Here is a 24,346-nt window from a genome sequence, read left to right on the forward strand (position 1 = left end):
ATGAACAGACGACTGGTTTAAGAAGATGTACTATATATGTACAGCAGACTATTACTCAGCCATAAGAATAAAATATTGCCATTTGCAGCAACATGGATGGATCTAGAGATTATCATATTAAGTGAAGTGAGTCAGACAGAGAAAGACAAATATCATATGATATCACTTATATGTGGAATCTAAAAAAAATAATACAAATGGGGAATTCCCTGGCAGTCCAGTGGTTAGGACTCCACACTTTCACTGCTGAGGGCCCGGGGTTTGATGCCTGGTCAGGGAACTAAGATCACACAAGTCACGTGGCGTGGCCAAGAAAAAAATAATAATAATAAAATAAAATAATAAATGATAAATAATACAAATGAATCTATATACAAAACAGAAACAGACTCACAGACCTACAAAACAAACTTATGGTTAACAAAAGGGAAAGGGAGGGGGTGAGGCGGGACAAATTAGAGGTATGGGATTAACAGATACAAACAACTATACATTAAATACATAAGCAACAAGGATTTACCATATAACACAGGGAACTATATTCAATATCTTATAAAAACCTATAATGGAAAATAACCTGAAAACTATATATATATCTGAATCATTTTGCTGTACACCTGAAACTAACACAATATTGTAAATCAACAATACTTCAAATAAAAAAAAAAAAAAGAGGGAGAGATATTTTTTAAAAAGTGCAGAGCCTTTCTCTGAAATGTCTCCCTTAGTTACCATAACTGTAAGGTCCATATCAAGCAGATTCAATCTTATTTGAAAGTTTTAAACAAATAAACAAAAGGAGTTGTACTTATATATGACTGTTTTTTTTAATTAAAAAACAAAAAACCTGTCCTGTGTTTATGTATTTTTTAATGTGCAAATTAGTTTATGTGACAATATTTGTCAGTGTTGTTTATAATATAAAAATATAAGCAATTAAACACTAACAATAGGAGTTTTTTAAGTAAAATAAGTTATAAAATAGTATAGTGGAATAATCTGCAACTGCTTTTATTATTTTACTTTTATTGGAGTATAGTTGATTTACAATGTTGTGTTAGTTTCAGGTATACAGCAAAGTGATTCGGTCATACATATATTCATTAATTTTTAGATTCTTGTCCTATGTCTAGAGTGAGAGAGTTTTTTTATTAGAAAGGTAATTGTTAGAATTATGGTCAATATAATTATTATTATCTCTATCAGATCTAAACCAAAACACAATGCAACCTGTGGTCTTAACCAAGTGTCAACTCAGCACCACCAGCCATGGGTCATCCTGACCCTGGGGAGTAACAATGTCACCAATGGGACCCTGTCACTGCACATGTTGTTCTTGGACCTACTCCAGCCACTGTGCTTCACTTGTCATTCATGGAAGGGAAGGGATGGAGGAACACAGTAGACGGCACCACAAGGAGACACTCAGACAAATCCAGAACATGGATCTTACTTTTAAAAGTGCCAGTGTCATGGAGGATAAATACAAGAGCAGGCTCTGTTTTGGATCGAAGGGGACGAAAGGGACATATGAACCAAATGCAATGCTTCAGCCAGGAATGCTCCCTGGATGTGGGGCAGGAAGGAGGGAGAAATGGAACGAGCTGTAAAAGGTGTTTTGGAGGACTTCCCTGGTGGCGCAGTGGTTAAGAGCCTGTGCTCCGCAACACGAGAGGCCGCGACAGTGAGAGGCCCGCGCACTGCGATGAAGAGTGGCCCCCGTTTGCCGCAACTAGAGAAAGTCCTCACACAGAAACGAAGACCCAACACAGCCATAAAATTAAAAAAATAAAAATAAATTTAAAAAAAATAGTAGCCCCCGCTCGCCTCAATTAGAGAAAGCCTGCGCACAGCAACAAAGATCCAACGCAGCCAAAAAAAAAAAAGTGTTTTGGAACAACTAAGGAAATTTGAATACTGGATATTAAAAGATATTATAGGCCTATACTAAATAAATGGGGACTAGAGGAATTAAGGAAGTAAAATTAATACTGAACACAGATAAAGGAAAAAAGAGATGCCTTGGAAGGACAAGAGAATGATAATACTGACATCTGACTTGTGTTCCCTAAATCTTCTCCCACCTCTTCCCTCAATCCTAAAATGGTTCTGTGTACAAGGCTTCTGAATATGAACCTCCTTGAAGAAAGTATACCAAGTTAAAAAAACTTCTCAAGTCTAGCTGCTAAGAGCCAATGTCTCTTTAAGACATGCTGCCAAGGGAGGGCCAAGGTGTTCAGGCTCGCCTGGAGGTGAAAGGTTGCCTAGGTAGGGTTATTTGTACCTCGTGATGGACAGCACTACCCTTTCCACTGAAAGGACAAGGACATCCTATACTCGCATTTGCATATAGGACAAAAACCACATGAACAAAAGATGGGAAACAGGTAATCTGTCTTGAGTTTCTGCTCACTTCATTAGACGCATTTGTGAAGTATTTTTGGCCTTTGGATCTGTTGCCATTTGTAAACACCCATGAACAGATTTCACTTACTGGAATTTATATGCTTCCTTAGTTTTCAAGTCAGTATTTCAAACAGGATTTATTTTCTTGTTTGCAATGTTAATGTAACCTCATGATAGAATTTTTAAGTTTTTTTTTTAAATTTTTTATTTATTTATTTATTTATTTTATTTATGGCTGTGTTGGGCCTTCGTTTCTGTGCGAGGGCTCTCTCTAATTGCGGCAAGTGGGGGCCACTCTTCATCGCGGTGCGCAGGCCTCTCACTATCGCGGCCTCTCTTGTTGCGGAGCACAGGCTCCATACGCGCAGGCTCAGTAGTTGTGGCTCACGGGCCCAGTTGCTCCACGGCATGTGGGATCTTCCCAGACCAGGGCTCGAACCCGTGTCCCCTGCATTGGCAAGCAGATTCTCAACCACTGTGCCACCAGGGAAGTCCGAATTTTTAAAGCTATTGTGTGACTTGCCCCCTCGCCCCTGGGAAAATTTTCACTTGCTTATTTTAGAATCATGTACTAAGCCCTACCACTGGAATGAACTTACGTATATGTGTCAAATGTGTAATAAAGAGAATAAATAATTGACATTACTAAAAAAAGACATTACAAAATTATTGTTAATTTGCAGAGGTGGGTAACGGTAGGTGAATATGAGGGAGTCTGTACCTATTTTTAGGAGTTACAGGCCAAGGTATTTCGAGGTAAAGTGTCAGGATGTCTGCAATGGGTTTCCGAATGGTTCAGGAAAAAAAAGTATATATATGTACACATACATACACACACACACACACACACACACATACCCAGAGACACACACAGAGTAGTGAGGCAAAGTGTTCAAATAAAATCTAGGTGAAGGAAAAAAAAATCTGTTAACTTCTCTGTAGAGTTACAAATTTTCCAAATATACATTTGGGTAGAAAAATATTAATACAAGGTAGGGGCATTCCCTGGCTGTCCAGTGGTTAGGACTCTGTGCTTCCAGCACAGGGGGAACGAGTTCGATCCCTGGTTGGGCAACTAAGATCCCACATGCCGTGCCTTGCAGCCAAAAAAAAGAAAAGAAAAAAAAGAAACGCTGAAAATGATAAACATGTCAGTAAATATAAAATATTTTTTTAAAAAAGAAAAATACAAGGTAAAACTTAGTTCCTTTGATAACATTATAATAATAAGATAAAGAACACAAAGAAAGGAGTTATTAGGTCTTTAACAAGTGATTTGAACTTTGATTGTTTCAGAACCTAAAATATGCCTACTATCCATAAACACAATATCCTTTTTGCATGACCAGTAGTTTTATAATACTTTTTTTTTTTTCACTTTCCACAACAGGAAAAGTGTACCCTCTGCCTGGAATGCTCATCCCTCCCCCAGGGAAGTGTTCCCAGATGTCACTGGAGAGGTGAAATTCCCCTTTATTTGCTTTGGGAAGTGGAGAACAGGTTATTAAAACTTACCACAACTCCATCACTGTAACATAATGGACCAGTCTGTCCAAGTGATTGTGAGGTTAACGGCTGATTTTCCTACTAATTAGAACCTCCAGGCAGACAGGGGCCGCGTCAAGTTCCTGCCCATTCATTTGTAGTACACGGCCAGGCACACAGCCGCCACTCAATAAATATTTGTTAAATAAATGAGATATTATACAGCCCTTTAAAAAGAATGCATATGAAGACCATGTAACAAAAAAATGACTGACACAACAAGTGTGAAGAACTATCATAAAGCTACTACGATTACAACAATATGGAAAACTGAAACTTGGCAAAACCCCACAAACCACCAAAACTAAAACAGTAGCAAAATGGGGTGGGGGGAAGGTGAGAAAATGAGTTGCCTTGGAAAAATCTTAAGAGTATGGTAGGTGCCAAAGGAATGAGGAAGGACTACAGTGACCTGGGGATAAGGGGACAGTAAGTAAAGCAAGGAGGGAAATCAGGGAAATAGTGAAAACTTTTCTCACTTGTTCAAATTTACAGATGAAAAAAAAATCCTCAGTTCTAACCATGAGGACAACCTGCCAAAAGATAGCTGGGTGTTGACCCTGTGCAATTAATTGCCATCATTCACGGCTACAGGACATCCAGGTTCTAATTCCACCTCTGCTACTAACTCACTGTGGAAACTCCAGGTACATCACCTCCCTGGGCAGTTTCCTTACTGGCAAAATGACCAGTCACAGATCTCACCCTGAGCCCAGTACAGTGCCTGGTATACAGCAGGCCCTCAATCAACCCCCATCCTTAAAGAAGATGGTGGTTCCTGCTTGGGCTGCACACAGCACACACAACACTGCACAGGGGTGGGACAAAAGCCACATGCAGCCCAAGTCCAAGCAATGATCACAGGGAAAGCCTTAACCTAAGTTCCCATGCTCTTCTCCCACCTAAAGAGCAAAGTCTCGAGACTCTCTCCACCCACACCCTAGCAGAACACCCACACAAAACCAGCGCTCCATAAATGCATCTTGATAATCCTTTACCTCTGTGGCCCCAGTGAGCGCTTCAACCATCGTGGGTTCGCATGCCCGCACCCCCAGCCTCACACAGCTCTCCAGGCCTGATTCTAGGCCCTCAGAGTTGAAAAGGTAGAGTTTCCTCCAGGGAATGTGCCACACTCTTGCCTGGCAGGAATTTTCTATCAGATTCCCAGGAAGGAGACTGACGCACATGGTCTCCACCCAGCAAGGGCTCAGCATCAAGACGGGTGCCGCCTTTCACATGCCACCATCCCTCCGCGGGGTGGGGGCTGGGTGAGCTTCCCCTGTCAGACGCATGCACCGTGTTTCCTGGTACCACCTCAAGTACAGTGCCCATCTGAATCTCCTCCAGTTTGAGTGGGGGTTTTTTTGGGATTTTTTTTTTTGGCCGCGCCATGCGGCATGCGGGATCTTAGTTCCCCGACCAGGGATTGAACCTGTGCCCCCTGCATTGGGAGTGCATTAACCACTGGACCACCAGGGAAGTCTCTTGAGTGTTTTTAAACATTTCCCAGGTGCACACCGTGTGCCAGACCCTGCAAGGCCCTTCCTTAACACGTCTTGTCTCCTATTACATACATTCATCTCCCCTTCTAGATTGGAAGAAAGGTCCAGGTCTGACTGCATCCCCCAGCATACCTGACAGAGTGCTGAGCACACGATACGTACTCAAATAACTGCTGAACAAATTTTCCGAAGTGATCACCATAAGGATTGTCATAGAAAAGTAAAGGGCATGTGTTCTGACGGCTCCTACTTGGTTCTGCGGTTGGTGGGAGAACGATTTACAGGCTGATAACAGACTAAGGCCACGCGCTGGGTGTTAGCCGGGTGCCCGGTGACCACAAGCGAGGGACTTCGTAGCACACTGAACCTTTGCATCAACTTTATGACCTAAGTACCACTGTTATGCACCTTCACAGATGGCAAACTGAGACTAGGAAAACTTCAACAACTGGGCCAGGATCTTCACCACTTTCCCTAACACCCTCCTGGCAGTTCCTACTGTCACTAGGGCCCCCCTGTGAGGAGACTGTCTGGAATTAGGAACACACTGATGGGCTCTCAATGAGACTAGAACGTCCACTCTCTGCACCTCAACGGCTTCCCTTGGCTGAGGCCCCATCCCACCCCTGGGGCAGCCGCAGCAGCTCCTCCCCATCCTGCAGAGGGGCTTGGAGCGCCCACCTGCAGGGACCAGGTAAGATGAGGATCCCAAGGAGATGAGAAGTAGGGGAGATGGCTAGAAGGCCAGGGGCCTTCTCCCTTAAGAGCATCAAAGACACAGATGCCCCAACAATTACCTGTGACACTGGGGCAGGTCCTTAAAACTGCTTCTTCATCTGCAGAATGGAGGCAAATAATGTGTATTCTGCTCAGTTGCTGTGATATTTGGAGCCAACGTACATAAAAAGCCCCTTAGGAGGTGCCCAGAATTGGCAGATATTATTATAATTTGCCATGTAGAGGATTAGCCAGGCTCCCTGGAGAACTGAAGAGCTTTTTCAGTGGCTTCACAGCAGATCTTCCAGGACGCTGTCCTAATTCATGCCTCTGACCAGTCCAAGGACAGATAAAGACTTGGTTTAGTGGGGAAAAAAACCCACAACAAAGCAGAAATTGAGGCTCAGGAGGCTGGGTCTGGGTCTTGGCTCTTGCATTCCTGCTACAGGACCACAGCCCAGCCCTTTGCCTCCCAAAATGTCAGTTCCTCATCTGTAAAATAACATCACCTCCCTCATTGGGTCTTCGTGTGTCTGAAAGAAGATCATGTGCACTCACTCAATTACCTTAACAATTATTTAATAATAAGCTGTCTCTGGGGTTACGCCAATGAATGTAATACGGAGTCTATTTCGTTTTCATATTTATGCAACAAATGTTTAGTGAGTGACGACTCTATCCCAGGCACCGCCCTGAGGAGTCAATGAGGAGACACAGACCACATCTGCCCTCAGGGGGCTTACAGTTGTTTTAAACAATATACCTAAAATTTTAGGATTAAAAGGAAAGTCATCAATTAACCAACCATTCTTTTTAGCCAATGACAGATATGAGAGAAAAGAAAAGAGACACACCAAGGGTCACACAGCCAGGAAGAGGCGAGAGCAGAATCTGCACAGCGGTTTTTCAGTTTGCAGCCCAGTGTTCTTTGCACGAGAGAGTTTCTGCCTGAATAAAAACCTTTATGAAGATACCTGACCCTCCCACTTGTTCTCAACTCACTCACCGGCAGGCTTGTGACAGGGATTGGAAGACCTCTTCCATCTTTGGCTTACAATAGTATTTTAAAGTTCCTATCAAAAAACGCTAAACCATTTAAAAATCCAACATCTGTGTCTTTGGTTACTATGCCTCTCTGTCCCAGGCACATCACTGCAGCATTGGGAGGAAGCTTCAAGACCTCCCAGTTCAGCATGTCCCCAGTGTGATCTCTGCAGCAGCGGATGTGAGGATCGGGGGGCTGCACACTCGTCCCTCTCTTGAGAGACCCCTCCATGCACACTGACCTTTTACAGGCTCTGCTGGATCCTGTGAGAAAGGCTACATTTGACTGAGCTTAAGCCAGTAGTGCCTAAAACAAGTTTGGCAACAGGCCCCATTTTTTTCCCTGCAGTGCCTATTAATGTTTGGAGGAAACCATGTTCTGAGGAGCAGACTGGGGGAAATGCTGATGGAATCTCCAAGAAGACACCTTGGAGAGGTGAAGTGCCTTGCTCAAGGTCACAGGGCTGGTGAGTCTGAGAGTGGAGGCTAGAGCCTCAGGTCAGGAGAGGCTACTTTCCCTTTTGTTGGGTTTCCAGCTTCTCAAGGTCAGCAGCTGAACTTCTGGAGGTGGAGGAAGCAGAGCAGGCCCCACACAGCCCTTGGGGCAGTGAACAAACAGCTCCTGCCTGAAGGACAAGATGGAAGCTGATAAGTGGATCAAGAAGAAAGCAACTAACAACAATCAGTGAAACTAACCAGCCTAAGGTGAGGGCTCTCCAGGCAGTCTATCCCTGGAGCATGAAAACAGAACACAGCGCAGGGCAAATCTCAATTTTGGATACAGCCCTTCATGCTGCCATCTAAATATCACTCTGTTTTCTAGTCAGTTCAGGCCACTAAAGCTGCTCGTGGGTTGAGAGCCTACTGTGCGCAGGGCCCTGGGCCGGACATGGGGTGTCGCTGCACCAGACAAGGCCCTGCCTTCCAAGTCAGTAAAGTCTAGTGGAGCCAGCACAAAGGAGGTTCTCAAAACACCCTGGAATAAATGAGCTAGCCAGAGAAGATCTTTATTTTCATAAAAGAGACACTCATTTGTACAATCTGAGAGTGAAAGGCCCTGCAAGGAAAGAGTAACCCCTTATTTGAACGGGATAGGATGTTCACTGACTGACTGACCCACAGATGAATGAATGAATGAATGAATGAATCAAACAATCGATCAATTTCTCCAGCATGGGCTGAGTCCTAACCATCTACCATTTCAAGGAACTATCACAAGTCCATTTATAGGAAGGATTTACAAGAAGGGCAAGAGCTTCTCCACTCAAAATTCTCCTCTTTAAACATCAGAAATTCCACTTGCCTAACACCATTGCTGCACAGCTGAGGAAACTGAGGAGTGATATTATCCGCCCAACATCACAAATGCCAGCAGAAAACTGCACTCCCCAGGGGCTTACTCTTCTAAAAATCCTGTATTCTTGTGAGTTAGCACCCAGAAGTACAAATGGCAAGTAAAGGTTGCTCAGTTAATGAGTGCTGTGGGACTAGGTCTTCCCACAACAAAGTCACTTGGTTAAAAGACAAAGTGTCCATAACGCTCAGGAGCAAAACTGCGTTCCCGCAGAAGGGAGTGAGGTCTGTGGGCAGGGCCCCCAGGGAGCCCCTCTCCTCGAGAACCTGGGGTTGGCTCCAGGCGAGCTTAGGTCCTTCTCACTGGCAGGCTTTGTCACAGTACCTCACCTCAAGGATCCAGGGTCCACCCTTTATCGCTACTTGAACACCACACTCATCAGTCCAGAAATATTAGTGAGCACCTACTGTGTGCCAGGCACTGGGTAAACAACAGTGAGCAAAACAGGCAAGACCTGGCCCCACAGAGTTCACAGTCCAGTAAGTAAGGTAGACAATAAAAAGATAATTACATATAGGATAAGAAATCATGTCAATGGATTATCATTTCTCTTTTTTTTTTGGCCATGCGGCATGTGGGATCTCAGTCCCCAAGCAGGGATCGAACCCGCGCCGCCTACACTGGAAGCGTGGAGTCTTAACCACTGGACCACCACGGAAGTCCCAGATTATCATTTCTAAAACACAAGTCTGGCCCTATCAATCTTCTGATAGAGAAATCTTCCTAGGTTCCTCACTCTATGTGGGATTAAAAATAAACAAAAATGAAAACAGCTGCCTTAATTGGGTGCTTACTCAATGCCAGGTGCTTTACTATGATTAACTCAGGACATGCTCCAACAACCCACTGCAGGAGGTACTATTATTACCCCCATCGACCAACGAAGAATTAAAGTTTTCTACTTAACCATTGCTTACTGCGTGTGCAAAAGCCCATCCACCCCCCCAACCAAGACCCTGAATTCCCTGAGAATTCTTATCTTACTCAACTTACTGTCTCTTGTGCACACAGTAGTATTTCATAAACTCCCAATGAATGAATAATCAACTGATTGATCAATGGGCTGGTTTCCTTCAAGGCATTATCTGCGTAATAAGCTCAATTTTTGGAACAAGTACCGGTCAGTGTCCTAATAATCATGCGAGAAGTAGCTGTGATGTTGTGAAAAGAGCCAGAGCCAACCCCCGGAGGCCTGAGACCACAGCTTGGCTCTGAGTGAACCCGGACAATCATTTCCTCCCTCTAGGCCTGACTGCTTCCCACTGTCCTGATGGAGAAGCAAGAAATCAGACAGTTAGCCTAGGACCTCTGCTGGCTCTACACGTTTACGTCTCTGAAACATAATGGGGGGCAGGCCTGGGGCTCAGGAAGACCTCCGAAACTGCACTCTGCCTGCTTTTAGAACGGGGCCTAAAATTAAACGTTTTAGGGAGGGTGACTGATCAGGTCTATGGGGGTGAGTGAAGAACTTCCTCTTCGGCCATAGCTCAGTGGGCATATTTATCCTAATAAAGTAGATTTACTCCCTATGACAAAAACCCCTTTCCAGAGAAGTATTTTGGACAAATACGGGTGAGATCACCACCCCCAACTGTACACCAGAATAGAAGGGCTGGTGAAATGAAAGAGCCTGTGTGCATATGCCGGGAGCAAACAAAAATCCAAACCACACTCTCCACTCCTACACTCTCCTCTGGGAAGGCCACGTGAGTGTGGTCAAGGCCACCGCGAACATGGGCCTAATGGTTCCATGTGGTCCATAAGCTATGACCACAGGAGAAATTGCCACTCGGCAAGCATGGGTCTGTCTGTCACTCAAAGTGAGAGCAATGGGTAGGAGCTGGGGCTCCATGGCAAGACAGAGTATTTGTTGGTTTTCTTTTGTTGCTTGGGTTGGTTTCAAGTGAATTTCTGTCCTCATGTCACCTAATGGACATAATGGGGGTACCAACACATCTCCCTACCTTACCATGGTGAGAATTAAATGAGATGAGTAAGCCAAGTGATCCACACAGAGCCTGACACATAGTACATACTCAGATTGTTGCCGAGGATGGTGGTGGTGGTGGATGAAATCATCTGAGTCAGGAAATCCAACCCACGGCTCTCCCAACCCACTCCAGGATCCAGAGAGAAGCAGGTGATCCTGGATGAAGGCTACTGGAAGAGCAGACTTGGATACTTTTCAGAAGAGAAACAAAGAGGTGCTCACTCTTGGGAAGGACCCAGGCTGCCCAGGTGCCCTGGGCCTCAGGATAATCACTGGGTCCCTGAAAGGACAGAGGCTCGCCAGGGCCATTGGGAAACAGAGAGACCTGAGAAGACGAACTTCCTCAGAGTAAAGAGAAGGGGGAGGAAATTACAACCATGGAGAGATACTGCTGTTAACCCAACAGACTGGCAAAAATTAAAAAGCATGAAGAGCTGAGGTGTGGCAGGAGGCGGGCAAACAGGAAATCTGGTATCCTGCCGATAACTGGTGCTCTTTAGAGAATGATTTGGCAGTATTTATTAAGATCTTAAACGCATGCAAAGGATGGCCCAACAACTTCACTCCTCGATAACCATCTACCTAAGAGAACTATCTGCTCATGTGCTTGGAGGCGTAAACCAGAAAGTGCATCAAAGCACTGCTGTAAGGGCGAAAAACAGAACCCACCCACCCACCACCAACAGGAAAACAGCTCGATAAACAGTGAGATTCTCATGCCATGGATACAATACTCACTTTGCAACAAAACAAGCTAGAGTCACATGTACTGACTTGAAAACATTTAAAGACATATTATTGAATGTTTTAAAAAGGTTACAGGGGCTTCCCTGGTGCCGCAGTGGTTGGGAGTCCGCCTGCAAATGCAGGGACACGGGTTCGCGCCCTGGTCCAGGAAGATCCCACATGCTGCAGAGCAAATGGGCCCGTGCGCCACAGCTGCTGAGCCTATGCTCTGGAATCCGTGAGCTGTAGCTGCTGAGCCCACGAGCCACAACTGCTGAAGCCCACGTGCCTAGAACCCGTGCTCCACAACAAGAGAAGTCTCTCATTGCAATGAGAAGCCTGCGCACTGCAGCGAAGAGTGGCCCCTGCTCGCCGCAACTAGAGAGGGCCCGCGCACAGCAACAAAGACCCAACACAGCCAAAAATAAATAAATAAAATACATGAATTAAAAATAAAAGAATGTTTAAAAAAAATTATTAAAATAAATAAATAAATAAAATAAAAAGGTTACAGAATAGACCAGCAAGCATAGTGTGACAGACTGTATTTAAAGAACAGAAAAAAAGAAAAAGGAAAGGAAAGAAAAAATGACTTTTTTTTTCTATGTATATAGACTCCTAGTAAAAGCTCTGGAAGGAAATTCACAAATTAGGTCACAGTGGTTACTTCTGGGAAAGGTAGGAGTGGGGTGGGTGCTGGGAATGAAACTTGGGGATCAATGGGGATTTCACTCTTATTTTTAACTAGGAAAATGTACCCACGCATTTCTTGGGTATTTAAATTAAATTAATACATTTATTTTTAAGGAACAAAAAAGAGGAGGTGGAAGGAAGAGGAAGAGATGATGACTTCAAGAGAAGATGTAGCTGCCAAGAGCTAAGGGTCTGCCTTCACCTCCTCTTGGGGGACTGGCCACCCACATATGTAGACACAACACATCTGGGCATGAGCCCATAGTTTCTTGGAATGATAGAATCAGATATTTAATGCTATACCACATCAGTTCTATATACCAGCTCTTCCTTCTAAATCTTAGAAAAATTCCCTCATACTTGACAAAGGTATCCTTCCTCTGGTGTCAGAAGCTCAAGGTATGAAAACGGGACACATGAAATTTTGCTATCTCCAAATTCTTGTTGGCCTCCACTGACTTACACGTAGTCCTGCATTGCATTTAATTGTTGCATGTAAGAATTTTTTTTAATTTTAATTTTTAAAGATACTTTTACCTTTCCTTGTTTTCTTCCATTTCTCTGAAGACACACTGATTCATTACTCTGGAACTGTCCATAGACACTATGTGGCAGATCTAGGTCTTCTTTCTGAAAAAGCAAAATAACCAACATTTATAACCTGGGTACATTTATGTTAACACAAAGAGATGCGTTAAATACATACAAAAGGAATATGTCAAAGGCTGCCCAGTGTCCATCAAAATCCATTCTCCTCTTTGTCCATAGGTTATTTGAGTTTCATCAGGAACTACATTTCCCAGGCATCCTTGCAGCTAGGTGCAGCCAGGTATCTGAGCTCCCAATGGAATGTAAAAGGATGTGATATGTTCCACTTCTCCACCTAGGTCTCAAGACATGGGCATGCCTTGTCCATCCTTCCCCCTGGTTCCCACTGGCTGAAACTCAGCTCTGACCATGCAGATGATGACAATGCACTTGGAAATAACAAAGGAACAAGATAGAAGGCACTTGGGCCTGTGACTAACTTCTTGGAGCACAGGTGGCCTCTCTCCTTGGAACTACTACCTTAGAGAGAAATGTCTTTCTTCTTTAAGTCACTTTAAGTTTAATAAAACTTTAAGTTTTACTGGGTCTTGTTTTTATGGCTGGTTAAGCCTCACTGAGTTGGCACAATGGTTAAATATTATCACTGGGGCCCTTCTGAGGGTGGGTTTGGTTACTTGGAGCTTGGGACAGTCTGTGTCTGTGGAGACAGGTGAGTCCAAATTATTTGGGGTCACAATTTTGGTAAAACCACACGCAATTTCAAGTGGGTACTCAATCAGTGTTTGATGGATGAAGAGGTGTTAATGAGCACGTAACCTCTTCCTGTGTGAAGCGTCTCGAAAGCAGAGCACCTGGTATGGAATTAGGAACACTGGGACCCACAAGTAGGAGTTGTGAGCTTCACTTCACGAAACGACTACTCGGGATGGTAAATGCCACCTGAATGTACACGGTACCCACATTCAAGGATTTTAGTCTCTGCTTAGGCGTGACAGAGACTAGGAAACACAGGGACAGAGACAGAGCGACAGAGCTAGTGGGAGAACATTCCGATGGTGGAGGATTCCGCCCACTATTCCACTCCCTGCACGTCTGCCCCAGGATGAGTCTGAGCTACAACTTGGAGGTTCCCTCTCCATCCTCAGGAACTGCATTCCTCACCACTCAGGGTGTGGCTTTAGCATTAAAAGATAGATTCTCTTTCTGCACCATGGCCCGAACACGAACCAGCTACTTCATTTGTAACCAAAGAAACAGCTGTCATTTTCAACGCAGGAAGAACTGGCTATGCAGACCATACTGAGGGATGGTGTGTTGGCCTCCAGCCTGGAGCCTCCTAGGCAAAAGGGGGTCCAGGAGAGTTCTGACACCCATGACCTTCATGCTGGTGCTGTCATTATGGCCCAGCTCCACTGCATCAGCTGTTTTGACAGTTGAGCATCACAGGCTGCTTGGCCAAATCTCCCCCGCAATCCTCTATCTGTTCCACTGTGGGTCTGGCTTTCTCCCAGATCAAAGCACCATGTGGACAAACTTTCAGATCCAGGTGAGCAGGACCAGATACCTGGGACCCCTGCTCCATGATGTGTTGGACAGAGTCAGTGTTGGGGAGAATCCCCAGCCACAGCCTCCAACACTGCTCTTTAACTTGCAAAGAGCACACTAGGAGATATTTTTAGCATCTGGATCCCTGTCTGAGGCCACTGCTCTGGCTTCCATCAGAGTTTAACTTCTTCAGCTGTGGCATGTGCATTATGGAGGGACCCAGAACAAGGCAAGAGGGAAGATGTGGATCCTGGAAGGAGGGATGTGGATGTGGATGTGGAAGGGTAATGGGACTTGAACTCAGAGTCCCAGAGGTGCTACTGCATTCCTGCCACGAAGGGAGAGGGGAGAAAGCAGTAGCTCACACCAGGGTCACTTCTGCAGCTGTGAACACCTTGGCCCACCTCACCTTGGCCTGGAAGCCAAGTTTGCTCAGTGTAGCAAGCTCTTACACAGCACAGTAACTGCTGCAAGAGGATTTGACACCTACATCCCAAATGATGCCAACAGCAAACTCTCCTCTAAGTCACATTTCCCCTGCAGCAACGAGGTCAGAGCCTGCCTTCCACAGGCCCGCTGGCTAATTCTGGGTCAGGGTTTCAAGTTTTCCCTCCTGGTGTTGGAGAAGGTTTCCTGTAGACAGCCATCAAGAAACCATTGTCCTTCAGCCTGTGGCTAGGAACCGGCACTGGGGACACCCATCTCTGTATCCCAGTACTGAGGGATGCCCAAGGTGCAGACACTGACATGGATTATCTCATTGAATTCTCACATCAGCCCTAAGAGGCAGGCACTGCCTCATTCTATGAATTGGAAAACTGGGTTAAGATTTGTCGAAGGCCATACAGACACCAAACGGCAAAGCCAAGACTTGAACCAGGGGGTTCAAGTCTGTGTTCCTAACCACTGTATTTTTTTTTAACATCTTTATTGAAGTATAATTGCTTTACAGTGTTGTGTTAGTTGCTGCTGTACAACAAAGTGAATCAGCTATATGTATACATATATCCCCATATCCCCTCCCTCTTAAGCCTCCCTCCCACCCTCCCTATCCCACCCCTCTAGGTGGTCACAAAGCACTGAGCTGATCTCCCTGTGCTATGCAGCTGCTTCCCACTACCTATCTATTTTACATTTGGTAGTGTATATAGTCCATGCTACTCTCTCACTTCGTCCCAGCATCCCCTGCCCCCTCCCTGTGTCCTCAAGTCCATCCTCTACATCTGCATCTTTATTCCTGTCCTGCCCCTAGGTTCTTCAGAACCATTTTTTCTTTTCTTTTTTTTTTTAGATTCCATATATATGTGTTAGCATATGGTATTTGTTTTTCTCTTTCTGACTTGCTTCACTCTGTATGACAGACTCTAGGTCCATCCACCTCACTACAAATAACTCAATTTGCTTCTTTTTATGGCTGAGTTAATATTCCATTGTATATATGTACCACATCTTCTCTATCCATTCATCTGTTGATAGACACTTACTTAGGTTGCTTCCATGTCCTGGCTATTGTAAATAGAGCTGCAATGAACATTGTGGTACATGACTCTTTTTGAATTATGTAGTGGGATTTCTGGGTCATATGGTAGTTCTATTTTTAGTTTTTTAAGGAACCTCCATACTGTTCTCCATAGTGGCTGTATCAATTTACATTCCCACCAACAGTGCAAGAGGGTTCCCTTTTCTCCACACCCTCTTCAACATTTATTGTTTGTAGATTTTTTTGATGATGGCCATTCTGATTGGTGTGAGGTGATACCTCATTGTAGTTTTGATTTGCATTGCTCTAATGATTAGTGATGTTGAGCATCCTTTCATGTGTTTGTTGGCAATCTTTATATCTTCTTGGGAGAAATGTCTGTTTAGGTCTTCTGCCCATTTTTGGAATGGGTTGTTTGGTTTTTTGATATTGAGCTGCTTGTAAATTTTGGAGATTAATCCTTTGTCAGTTACTTCATTTCTCCCATTCTGAGGGTTGTCTTTTCGTCTTGTTTATGGTTTCCTTTGCTGTGCAAAAGCTTTTAAGTTTCATTAGGTCCCATTTGTTTATTTTTGTTTTTATTTGCATCACTCTAGGAGGTGGGTTGAAAAGGATCTTGTTGTGATTTATATCATAGAGTGTTCTGCCTATGTTTTCCTCTAAGAGTTTGATAGTGTCTGGCCTTACATTTAGGTCTTTAATCCATTTTGAGTTTATTTTTGTGTATGGTGTTAGGGAGTGTTCTAATTTCATTCTTTTACATGTAGCTGTCCAGTTTTCCCAGCACCACTTATTGAAGCGGCTCCATTGTATATTCTTGGCTCCTTTATCAAAGATAAGGTGACCATATGTGCGTGGGTTTATCTCTGGGCTTTCTATCTTGTTCCATTGATCTGTATTTCTGTTTTTGTGCCAGTACCATACTGTCTTGATTACTGTAGCTTTGTAGTATAGTCTGAAGTCAGGGAGCCTGATTCCTCCAGCTCCGTTTTTCTTTCTCAAGATTGCTTTGACAATTCGGGGTCTTTTGTGTTTCCATACAAATTGTGAAATTTTTTGTTCTAGTTCTGTGAAAAATGCCATTGGTAGTTTGATAGGGATTGCACTGAATCTGTAGATTGCTTTGGGTAGTAGAGTCATTTTCACAATGTTGATTCTTCCAATCCAAGAACATGGTATATCTCGCCATCTGTTTGTATTGTCTTTAATTTCTTTCATCAGTGTCTTACAGTTTTCTGCATACAGGTCTTTTGTCTCCTTAGGTAGGTTTATTCCTAGGTATTTTTCTTTTTGCTGCAATGGTAAATGCGAGTGTTTCCTTAATTTCTCTTTCAGATTTTTCGTCATTAGTGTATAGGAATGCAAGAGATTTCTGTGCATTAATTTTGTGTCCTGCTACTTTACCAAATTCATTGATTAGCTCTAGTAGTTTTCTGGTAGCATTGTTAGGATCCTCTATGTATAGTATCGTGTCATCTGCAAACAATGACAGTTTTACTTCTTTTACTTCTAGATTCCTTTCATTTCTTTTTGTTCTCTGATTGCTGTGGCTAAAACTTCCAAAACTATGTTGACAAACAGGGGTGAGAGTGGACAACCTTGTCTTATTCCTGATCTTAGAGGAAATGGTTTCAGTTTTTCACCATTGAGAACGATGTTGGCTGTGGGGTTGTCGTATATGGCCTTTATTATGTTGAGGTAGGTTCCCTCTATGCCCACTTTCTGGAGAGTTTTTATCATAAATGGGTGTTGAATTTTGTCAAAAGCTTTTTCTGCATCTACTGAGATGATCATATAGTTTTTATTCTTCAATTTGTTAATATGGTATATCACATTGATTTGCATATATTGAAGAATCCTTGCATTCCTGGGATAAACCCCACTTGATCATGGTGTATGATCCTTTTAATGTGCTGTTGGATTCTGTTTGCAAGTATTTTGTTGAGGACTTTTGCATCTATGTTCATCAGTGATATTGGCCTATAGTTTTCTTTTTTTGTGACATCTTTGTCTGATTTTGGTATTAAGGTGATTTTGGCCTCGTAGAAAGAGTTTGGGAGTGTTCCTCCCTCTGCTATATTTTGGAAGAGTTTGAGAGGCATAGGTGTTAGCTCTTCTCTAAATGTTTGATAGAATTCGCCTGTGAAGCCATCTGGTCCTGGGCTTTTGTTTGTTAAAAGATTTTTAATCACAGTTTCAATTTAAGTGCTTGTGATTGGTCTGTTCATATTTTCTATTTTTTCCTGGTTCAGTCTTGGAAGGTTGTACTTTTCTAAGAATTTGTCCCTTTCTTCCAGGTTGTCCATTTTATTGGCATATAGTTGCTTGTAGTAGTCTCTCATGATCCTTTGTATTTCTGCAGTGTCAGTTGTTACTTCTCCTTTTTCGTTTCTAGTTCTGTTGACTTGGGTCTTCTCCCTTTTTTTCTTGATGAGTCTGGCTAATGGTTTATCAATTTTGCTTATCTTCTCAAAGAACCAGTGTTTAGTTTTATTGATCTTTGCTACTGTTTCCTTCATTTCTTTTTCATTTATTTCATTTATTTCTTATCTGATCTTTATGATTTCTTTCCTTCTGCTAACTTTAACAATTGTAAATATTTATGCACCCAACATAGGAGCACCTCAATACACAAGGCAAATGCTAACAGCCATAAAAGGGGAAATTGACAGTAACACAATCATAGTAGGGGACTTTAACACCCTGCTTTCACCAATGGACAGATCATCCAAAATGAAAATAAATAAGGAAACACAAGCTCTAAATGACACATTAGAGCAGATGGACTTAACTGATATTTATAGATCATTCCATCCCAAAACAACAGATTACACTTTCTTCTCAAGTGCTCATGGATCATTGTCCAGAATAGATCATATCTTGGATCACAAATCAAGCCTCGCTAAATTTATGAAACTTGAAATCGTATCAAGTATCTTTTCCAACCACAACACTATGAGACTAGATATCAATTACAGGAAAAAAACTGTAAAAAATACAAACACATGGAGGCGAAACAATACACTAACCAAGAGATCACTGAAGAAATCAAAGAGGATATCAAACAATACCTAGAAACACATGACAATGAAAACAAGACGACCCGAAACCTATGGGATGCAGCAAAAGCAGTTCTAAGAGGAAAGTTTACAGCAATACAATCCTACCTCAAGAAAGAAGAAAAATCTCAAATAAACAACCTAAACTTACACCTAAAGCAATTAGAGAAAGAAGAACTAACCACTGTATTATAATGTTCAAGGTAAAGCTCAGTACTGGTTGAATGTATGAATGAATGAATGAACAAATAGTTTCAAAAGCAGTTTCAGGGCTGTGGGGAGACAGTGTCTCTCTAAAGCCCTAGGGGGATTGACCTCACCCACCCTGGATGCCCTGGTGATATTCTCAGACCCCTCCCAGGGCAGCCACTCAGCCCCTGAACACTCATTCTGAACCCAGAATTGCCAACTTCAGTAGGCATTTATGTGCTCATTACTGCTGTCGGTAATGACCAGAGCTACCAGTGACTCAGAACCTCCTATTTGCGGGCAGTAAACTCATGGCTCTCACATGGAGGCTCCTCTCATCCACCCGCAGTCACCCAGGGAAGGCAGAATCACACCCACCTTAGGGACGGCACAACCGGAGCTCACATAGGTTGTGATTAGCATGTGATTAAGGTCACAGCACTTATGAGAGGGCAATTTTCAAAGTCTGAGGAGCTGGCTGAGCAGCACAGACCTCTCCTCCACCTCACAAGACCCATCACTCACCTTGGGTAATCAGCAAGTCACGAAGATGAGTGCTGTTCTAACTCTTCAGCTGGCGAGCTCTGTATTAATCTAAAGCTAATCAGTATTTCCTATGCCAGTCACTTCCTCTTCCATGGAAGAAGAATCCTAATTCTCCCCACCACTGCCCCCTTCCTCTCCTCAGCTGGCTGCATCAGTGGTGACCAGCATCTGCTCAGCATCAACTTCCTATCAGGTGTCCACTGGACACCAAATCTTGCTAATTCTTCTTTGAAAAATCTCTCTTCTCAGGAAGACCAAGTGTTGGTGAGGATGTGAAGCAACCAGAACTCTCATATCCTGCTGCTGGTGGGAGCATAAATTGGTCCAATCACCCTGGAAGACGGTGGCAATACCTATTCAACCTGCATTTGCTCCTAGGTACATACATGCACCATTCTGGTATATATTTTCCAGAATGTTCTCAGTACTGCTATGCATAACAGTCCTGCATTAGTTTCTTACTACTATTATAACAAATAACCACAAACTTAGTGACCTAAAACAACACAAATTTGTCATCTTATAGTTCTGGAGGTCAGAAATAGGTCAGCAGGACTGTATTTCTTCTGGAGGCTCTAGGGGAGAATCCATTCCCTTGCCTTCTCCAGCTCCTAGAGGTCATCTGCATTCCTCGGCTCATGGCCCCTTCCTCCTTTTCAGAGCCAGCAGTGTAGCACCTTCAAATCTCCCTCTTCTCTCACCTCTGTTTCCATCGTCATATCTCATCCTCTGACCAGACCCTCCTGTATCCCTCTTACAAGGATCCTTGTAACTACACTGGGCCCACCCAGAGAATTCAAGATCATCTCCCCATGTGAAGACCCTTAACTTAATCACATCTATGAAGTCCCTTTGCCACATAAAGTGACAAAGTCACAAGTGTTACCAGTGAATGGTACCTGTGACCAGGGATGAGGTCATGAATATCTTTCGAGGGGACATTATTTGGCTTACCACCAGCTCCAAACCAGAAGTGACCCAAATGCTCATCAACAGTAGAATGAATGAAATAAAAGGTGGTAATTCACAGCATATGAGAACATATGATCTACAGCGCTACATGCAACAAGGATGACTCTCACAAGACAACAGTGAACCAATGACATCAAACACAAGAGCGCTTGCTGTATGAGTTTGTCTGTAGGAAAGGCAGAACCAGGTAAAGTTTGTCTATTCAACAGTTTCCCCCAAGTCTACCAGAGTTTCCATAATCCTCTCAAAAAGAAGGTTGCTGCTTGTTTGTTTTCTATAAAAATATAGACATGCTACATTTCCCAACTTTGCATCGCACAATTGGAGGTCAACAGTTATGAAAATTCAATAAATGCGTTTATAACTAAAGAAGAAGGAGGGAGGGAGGAAAAGAAGGAGGGGGAGAAGAAGAAGGAGAAAAAGAAGCAGCAACAGTGTCTCTGCCTCTCTCATGCATTTCCACTCCACAGGCATGTGTCATTTCACCTCTGGATGAAGCAGATCCCAGATGACTTCCTCACCACCCCCCATCCTGCCAAGAGCTGTTCACCAGACAGACCTGGAATGTTCCCCTGACCCCCGCTGCATGGTCCTTCCTCTGTCTCTCCTTCACTCCTTTCACCCACCTGACACACCCATGGACATGCCCACCTGGCACACCACCATTGCCCCCCAGGAATCCCCTCCAAACTCCTGTAGGACTTGCAATACAAGCCACACCATTTGCTCTTAATTGCTACTGTCACATATTAATTGCTAATAGTAACAAGTGCCTTAATCTAGTCTCCCCAAACAGACTGCAAACTCTCAAGAACAGAAATCAGGTTTTGCCCATTCAATTTTCCGCCTCCTAGTTCTGACTGCATGTGAACGTCTAATGCTAATTCATAATAACTACTAATGATATAACTGCCTTTGCTGAACACCTAACATGCATCAGGTTCAGTAGTTCTCAAGCATTACCTCATTTCCTCTTCTCCTACTCAATGAAGTGGATGCTATCATGATCTCCCTTTTGAATAGGAGGAAATTGAGGCACAGATGGCTAATTAACTTGCCCAAGGTCCCAAAAGTCATCACTAGAGGATGAGATTTGAACCCATGCAATCTAATTCCAGAGCCCACTCTGCTTCCATAATGCCCCACCTGAGTTGGGTTAGGCATATAGTTGGTGCTTAATAAATACTTGACAAAAAAAAAGATATACTAAGGAAAAAAAGAAAAACCTTCACAGCATGCAAATAACAAATTAAGACTCTTCACCAAATAATCTTTTCAGCCTCAGATCTCAGAAGGGAACACACCCCCTGGAGAGATTTGTAGAAGCCTGCCTGTTCCTGGCTCTGCATCATGCTTGGCTCTTGGGGGCTTTATAAACATTTATCAGTAAACAACAGTCAGGGTTTGTCCTCCAGGCTTTTATCAAAACAGGGAGAGAGCTGGATACATTTTTTCTTTTTTTGTCCGCCAAAGTCAGAGTTGAAGGCCGACTGGACAAGTAGGGCTGTGACCACAACGCCCCAAGCCACCCGCCCCAGATGACCTCACCTCTATAGTGGCCAAAAAATGTGACCCAGAGGCCTTGACTAAAAACAAGGCCACCGCCTCTGAGGGCTGCTGTGGCCAGAGATAAACTGAACCGGAGACAATGACACGGGCAGCCCTGCCATCGTGGGGACATCACGCCGTGGCCCACAGTGCTCGAGCCCGTGCAGTCCCTTCCCTTGAGGCCGGGCCCTTGGTCAGATACCAAACAGTGCTCTGGCCGGCAGCGTGGACACAGCAGCACACCCTCATCCTCCCACAGACTGGCTCGCAGCGTCTGCGTGGATACGGATGACAGTGCCTGTGCCTGGGGCGCAGACTACTCAGGAGACAGTGTTCTTAAACAGCTGCCTCTAAGGAGGGACATGGGACTGGCCGGAGGTTAGGGAGGGCTTCAGTTACAGCGGTACCACTAGCAGTTTTACAAGAAAAAAAAGGGTTGACATATTTGGGGGTTACTAAAATTATCTCAAAGTTTAAAAAGAACACTGATCATTACAGCACAGTGTGGTGAAGCAGTAACGGAGAGACGTACAGTTACAAGGGGAGCAGCACCTGCGGCGGCCGGAGAGGACCGGGGACGGGATCTGGCCTCAGTGCGCTCTGTGCAAAATGAGACAATCTACAATGAGTGCTTAGCCAAGAAGATGTACTCAGTTAGTGGTCGTTGTTATCTATTTTTTGTATTTTTACTCCATCCTTCCTGGAAGCCAGATATTGTGAGGTCTGGGCATGGCACTGCAGTTGGAGGCAAGAATTTAGAAATGAGGTCTCCACAACTACCCTCAGAGAGACACTTTATAAATTCAACCACTCTCGTCCCTACAGGCTTTCCCAGGCCCCCCAGTGACTCCCTGGCGCTCCTGCCATGCTCCCCCCTCACCCAAATCCCACCAATATGTGCTTGTGTCTCCCCGACTGCACCGGGTACAGTGGCACCCCACTGACAGGTACTATGCTTGCAGACCGAAAGAAAATATTCAGTCAACTGCACTTGTCCACTCTCACGAAAGATGACACAAACCTACTGCAGAATCAGGGCACCTTGGAGGCCATCGCCATGCAGCTGAAGAAATAAAGTGGCCCTCACGGGAGTTGGCCACCCCAGGATCACAGAAAAACGAGGCTTCAAGCGGCAAAATCCCCCAGTACCCACCTGAGCCCTTAAGTCACTCTCTTAAAGGAAGATGTATGCTGGGGACCCAAGGACTCGAGTGTTACATTTCTAGACACAATGTCAAGATGCCCCAATGATGAAATGGATGCAACAGGCTAATGCCATTATCACAAGCACTCCAACAAGGATTCTGGACTCCCCTCTTGCCAGGCAGCCTCCAGCTTCAGCGGTTGGCTCTCCACATGGCTCAATTGCAGGGAGAGGCCAAGCTGAGAATGCCCCAGTAGTGGGAACAGCTCCAGCTCTCACTGAATATGTAAAGGCTGCATGGCTTCCATCATATGCTCCTTTGGGGAGATGGGGACAGGAGGTTAGGTCAGTCCTCGGGTCCCCGTTGTAAGTCTCAGTCTTCCCAGTGGAAGATCAGATCCCAGATCCCAGAATGAGGGTTTGGTGGGGGATACCACCAATGGTCAAGTCCTGCCCAGCTCCTACCCCCTGTCCTTAGGCCAAAGCGTGTTCCGATTTCAACCAGGGCATCTCCTGTCCTATATGATTCATATGCCAGGGTTCTTGGGTAAGTTCTCATCCTATAAAATAGTTCCAATGCAACAAAAAAGTTTGAAAAACCTTGCTTTTTTACAAAACCACTTCCTCCTACCTGCCTCTCTCTAAGTCTCTGCGATGATGTATCTGGCGGACACTTTGTTTTTGTTGATGGGCAGAGAGCATGTTCATCCATTCACAGAGGATCCAAAGGTAGGAGGAAGTGAGACACAGTGGTGAGAGCAGCCTGGGGTCTACTGTCTGTGCTGCCCACTATAAGACGGACACTGCCCAAGCACAGTCCCTCCAAGTGAGGGCAGCAGGCTACCCAGGGACCATGTCATCACTGCCCTCCTCCTCCTCACCACAGGCGATGGTGACAGCAGCCTTCCTATGTGCCAGGCACCCTGCAGAGGGCTTCCACTGTTTGATCCCATTTGACACTCTCAGCAATGCTGTAAGGTAGGGACTCTTACCTTCTTCTCGAAGGTGAGGAAACTGAGGCACAGAGGGGTTTAAGTGACTTTCCTAGGCCCACAGAGCTAGTGAGTGGAAGAATCAGGGCATAAGCATAATAAACACAGGTATGCCTGTCTCCACCCCACCCCCTCAACAGAAGTACAAAAGGGAGATGACAGTCATGTAAAATGGCCCTAGAAAAGGCCCTGTGCCAATGTTGTCAGCTGGGAATAAAACTGGATCCCTTGGGCAGGGAAAGATTTTCTGATCTGATCCTTCACCAACCAGGACATTTATTAAAGTGAACTTTGTACAACTGACATACATCACACTCACAAACTCAGCTCAAGGACAGCAGTCCG

The 24,346-nt window shown here is 44.3% G+C and overlaps 1 protein-coding gene across 2 annotated transcripts in view; it reads right to left on the reverse strand.

Moving 5' to 3' along the window:
• Positions 1-24,346, reverse strand: part of ARHGEF3 (Rho guanine nucleotide exchange factor 3) — a 308,586-nt gene that overhangs the window by 257,133 nt on the left and 27,107 nt on the right. For both annotated transcript variants that reach the window (XM_082412280.1, XM_082412281.1), the window contains exon 2: positions 12,515-12,607. In XM_082412280.1, coding sequence (XP_082268406.1) covers positions 12,515-12,576 — 62 coding nt within the window. In that variant the 5' untranslated portion in view covers positions 12,577-12,607. The remainder of the gene's footprint in view (positions 1-12,514; positions 12,608-24,346) is intronic.

The sequence above is a fragment of the Balaenoptera physalus genome (assembly GCF_965194825.1).
Source record: "Balaenoptera physalus genome assembly, chromosome: 11".
Lineage (NCBI taxonomy): Eukaryota > Metazoa > Chordata > Mammalia > Artiodactyla > Balaenopteridae > Balaenoptera > Balaenoptera physalus.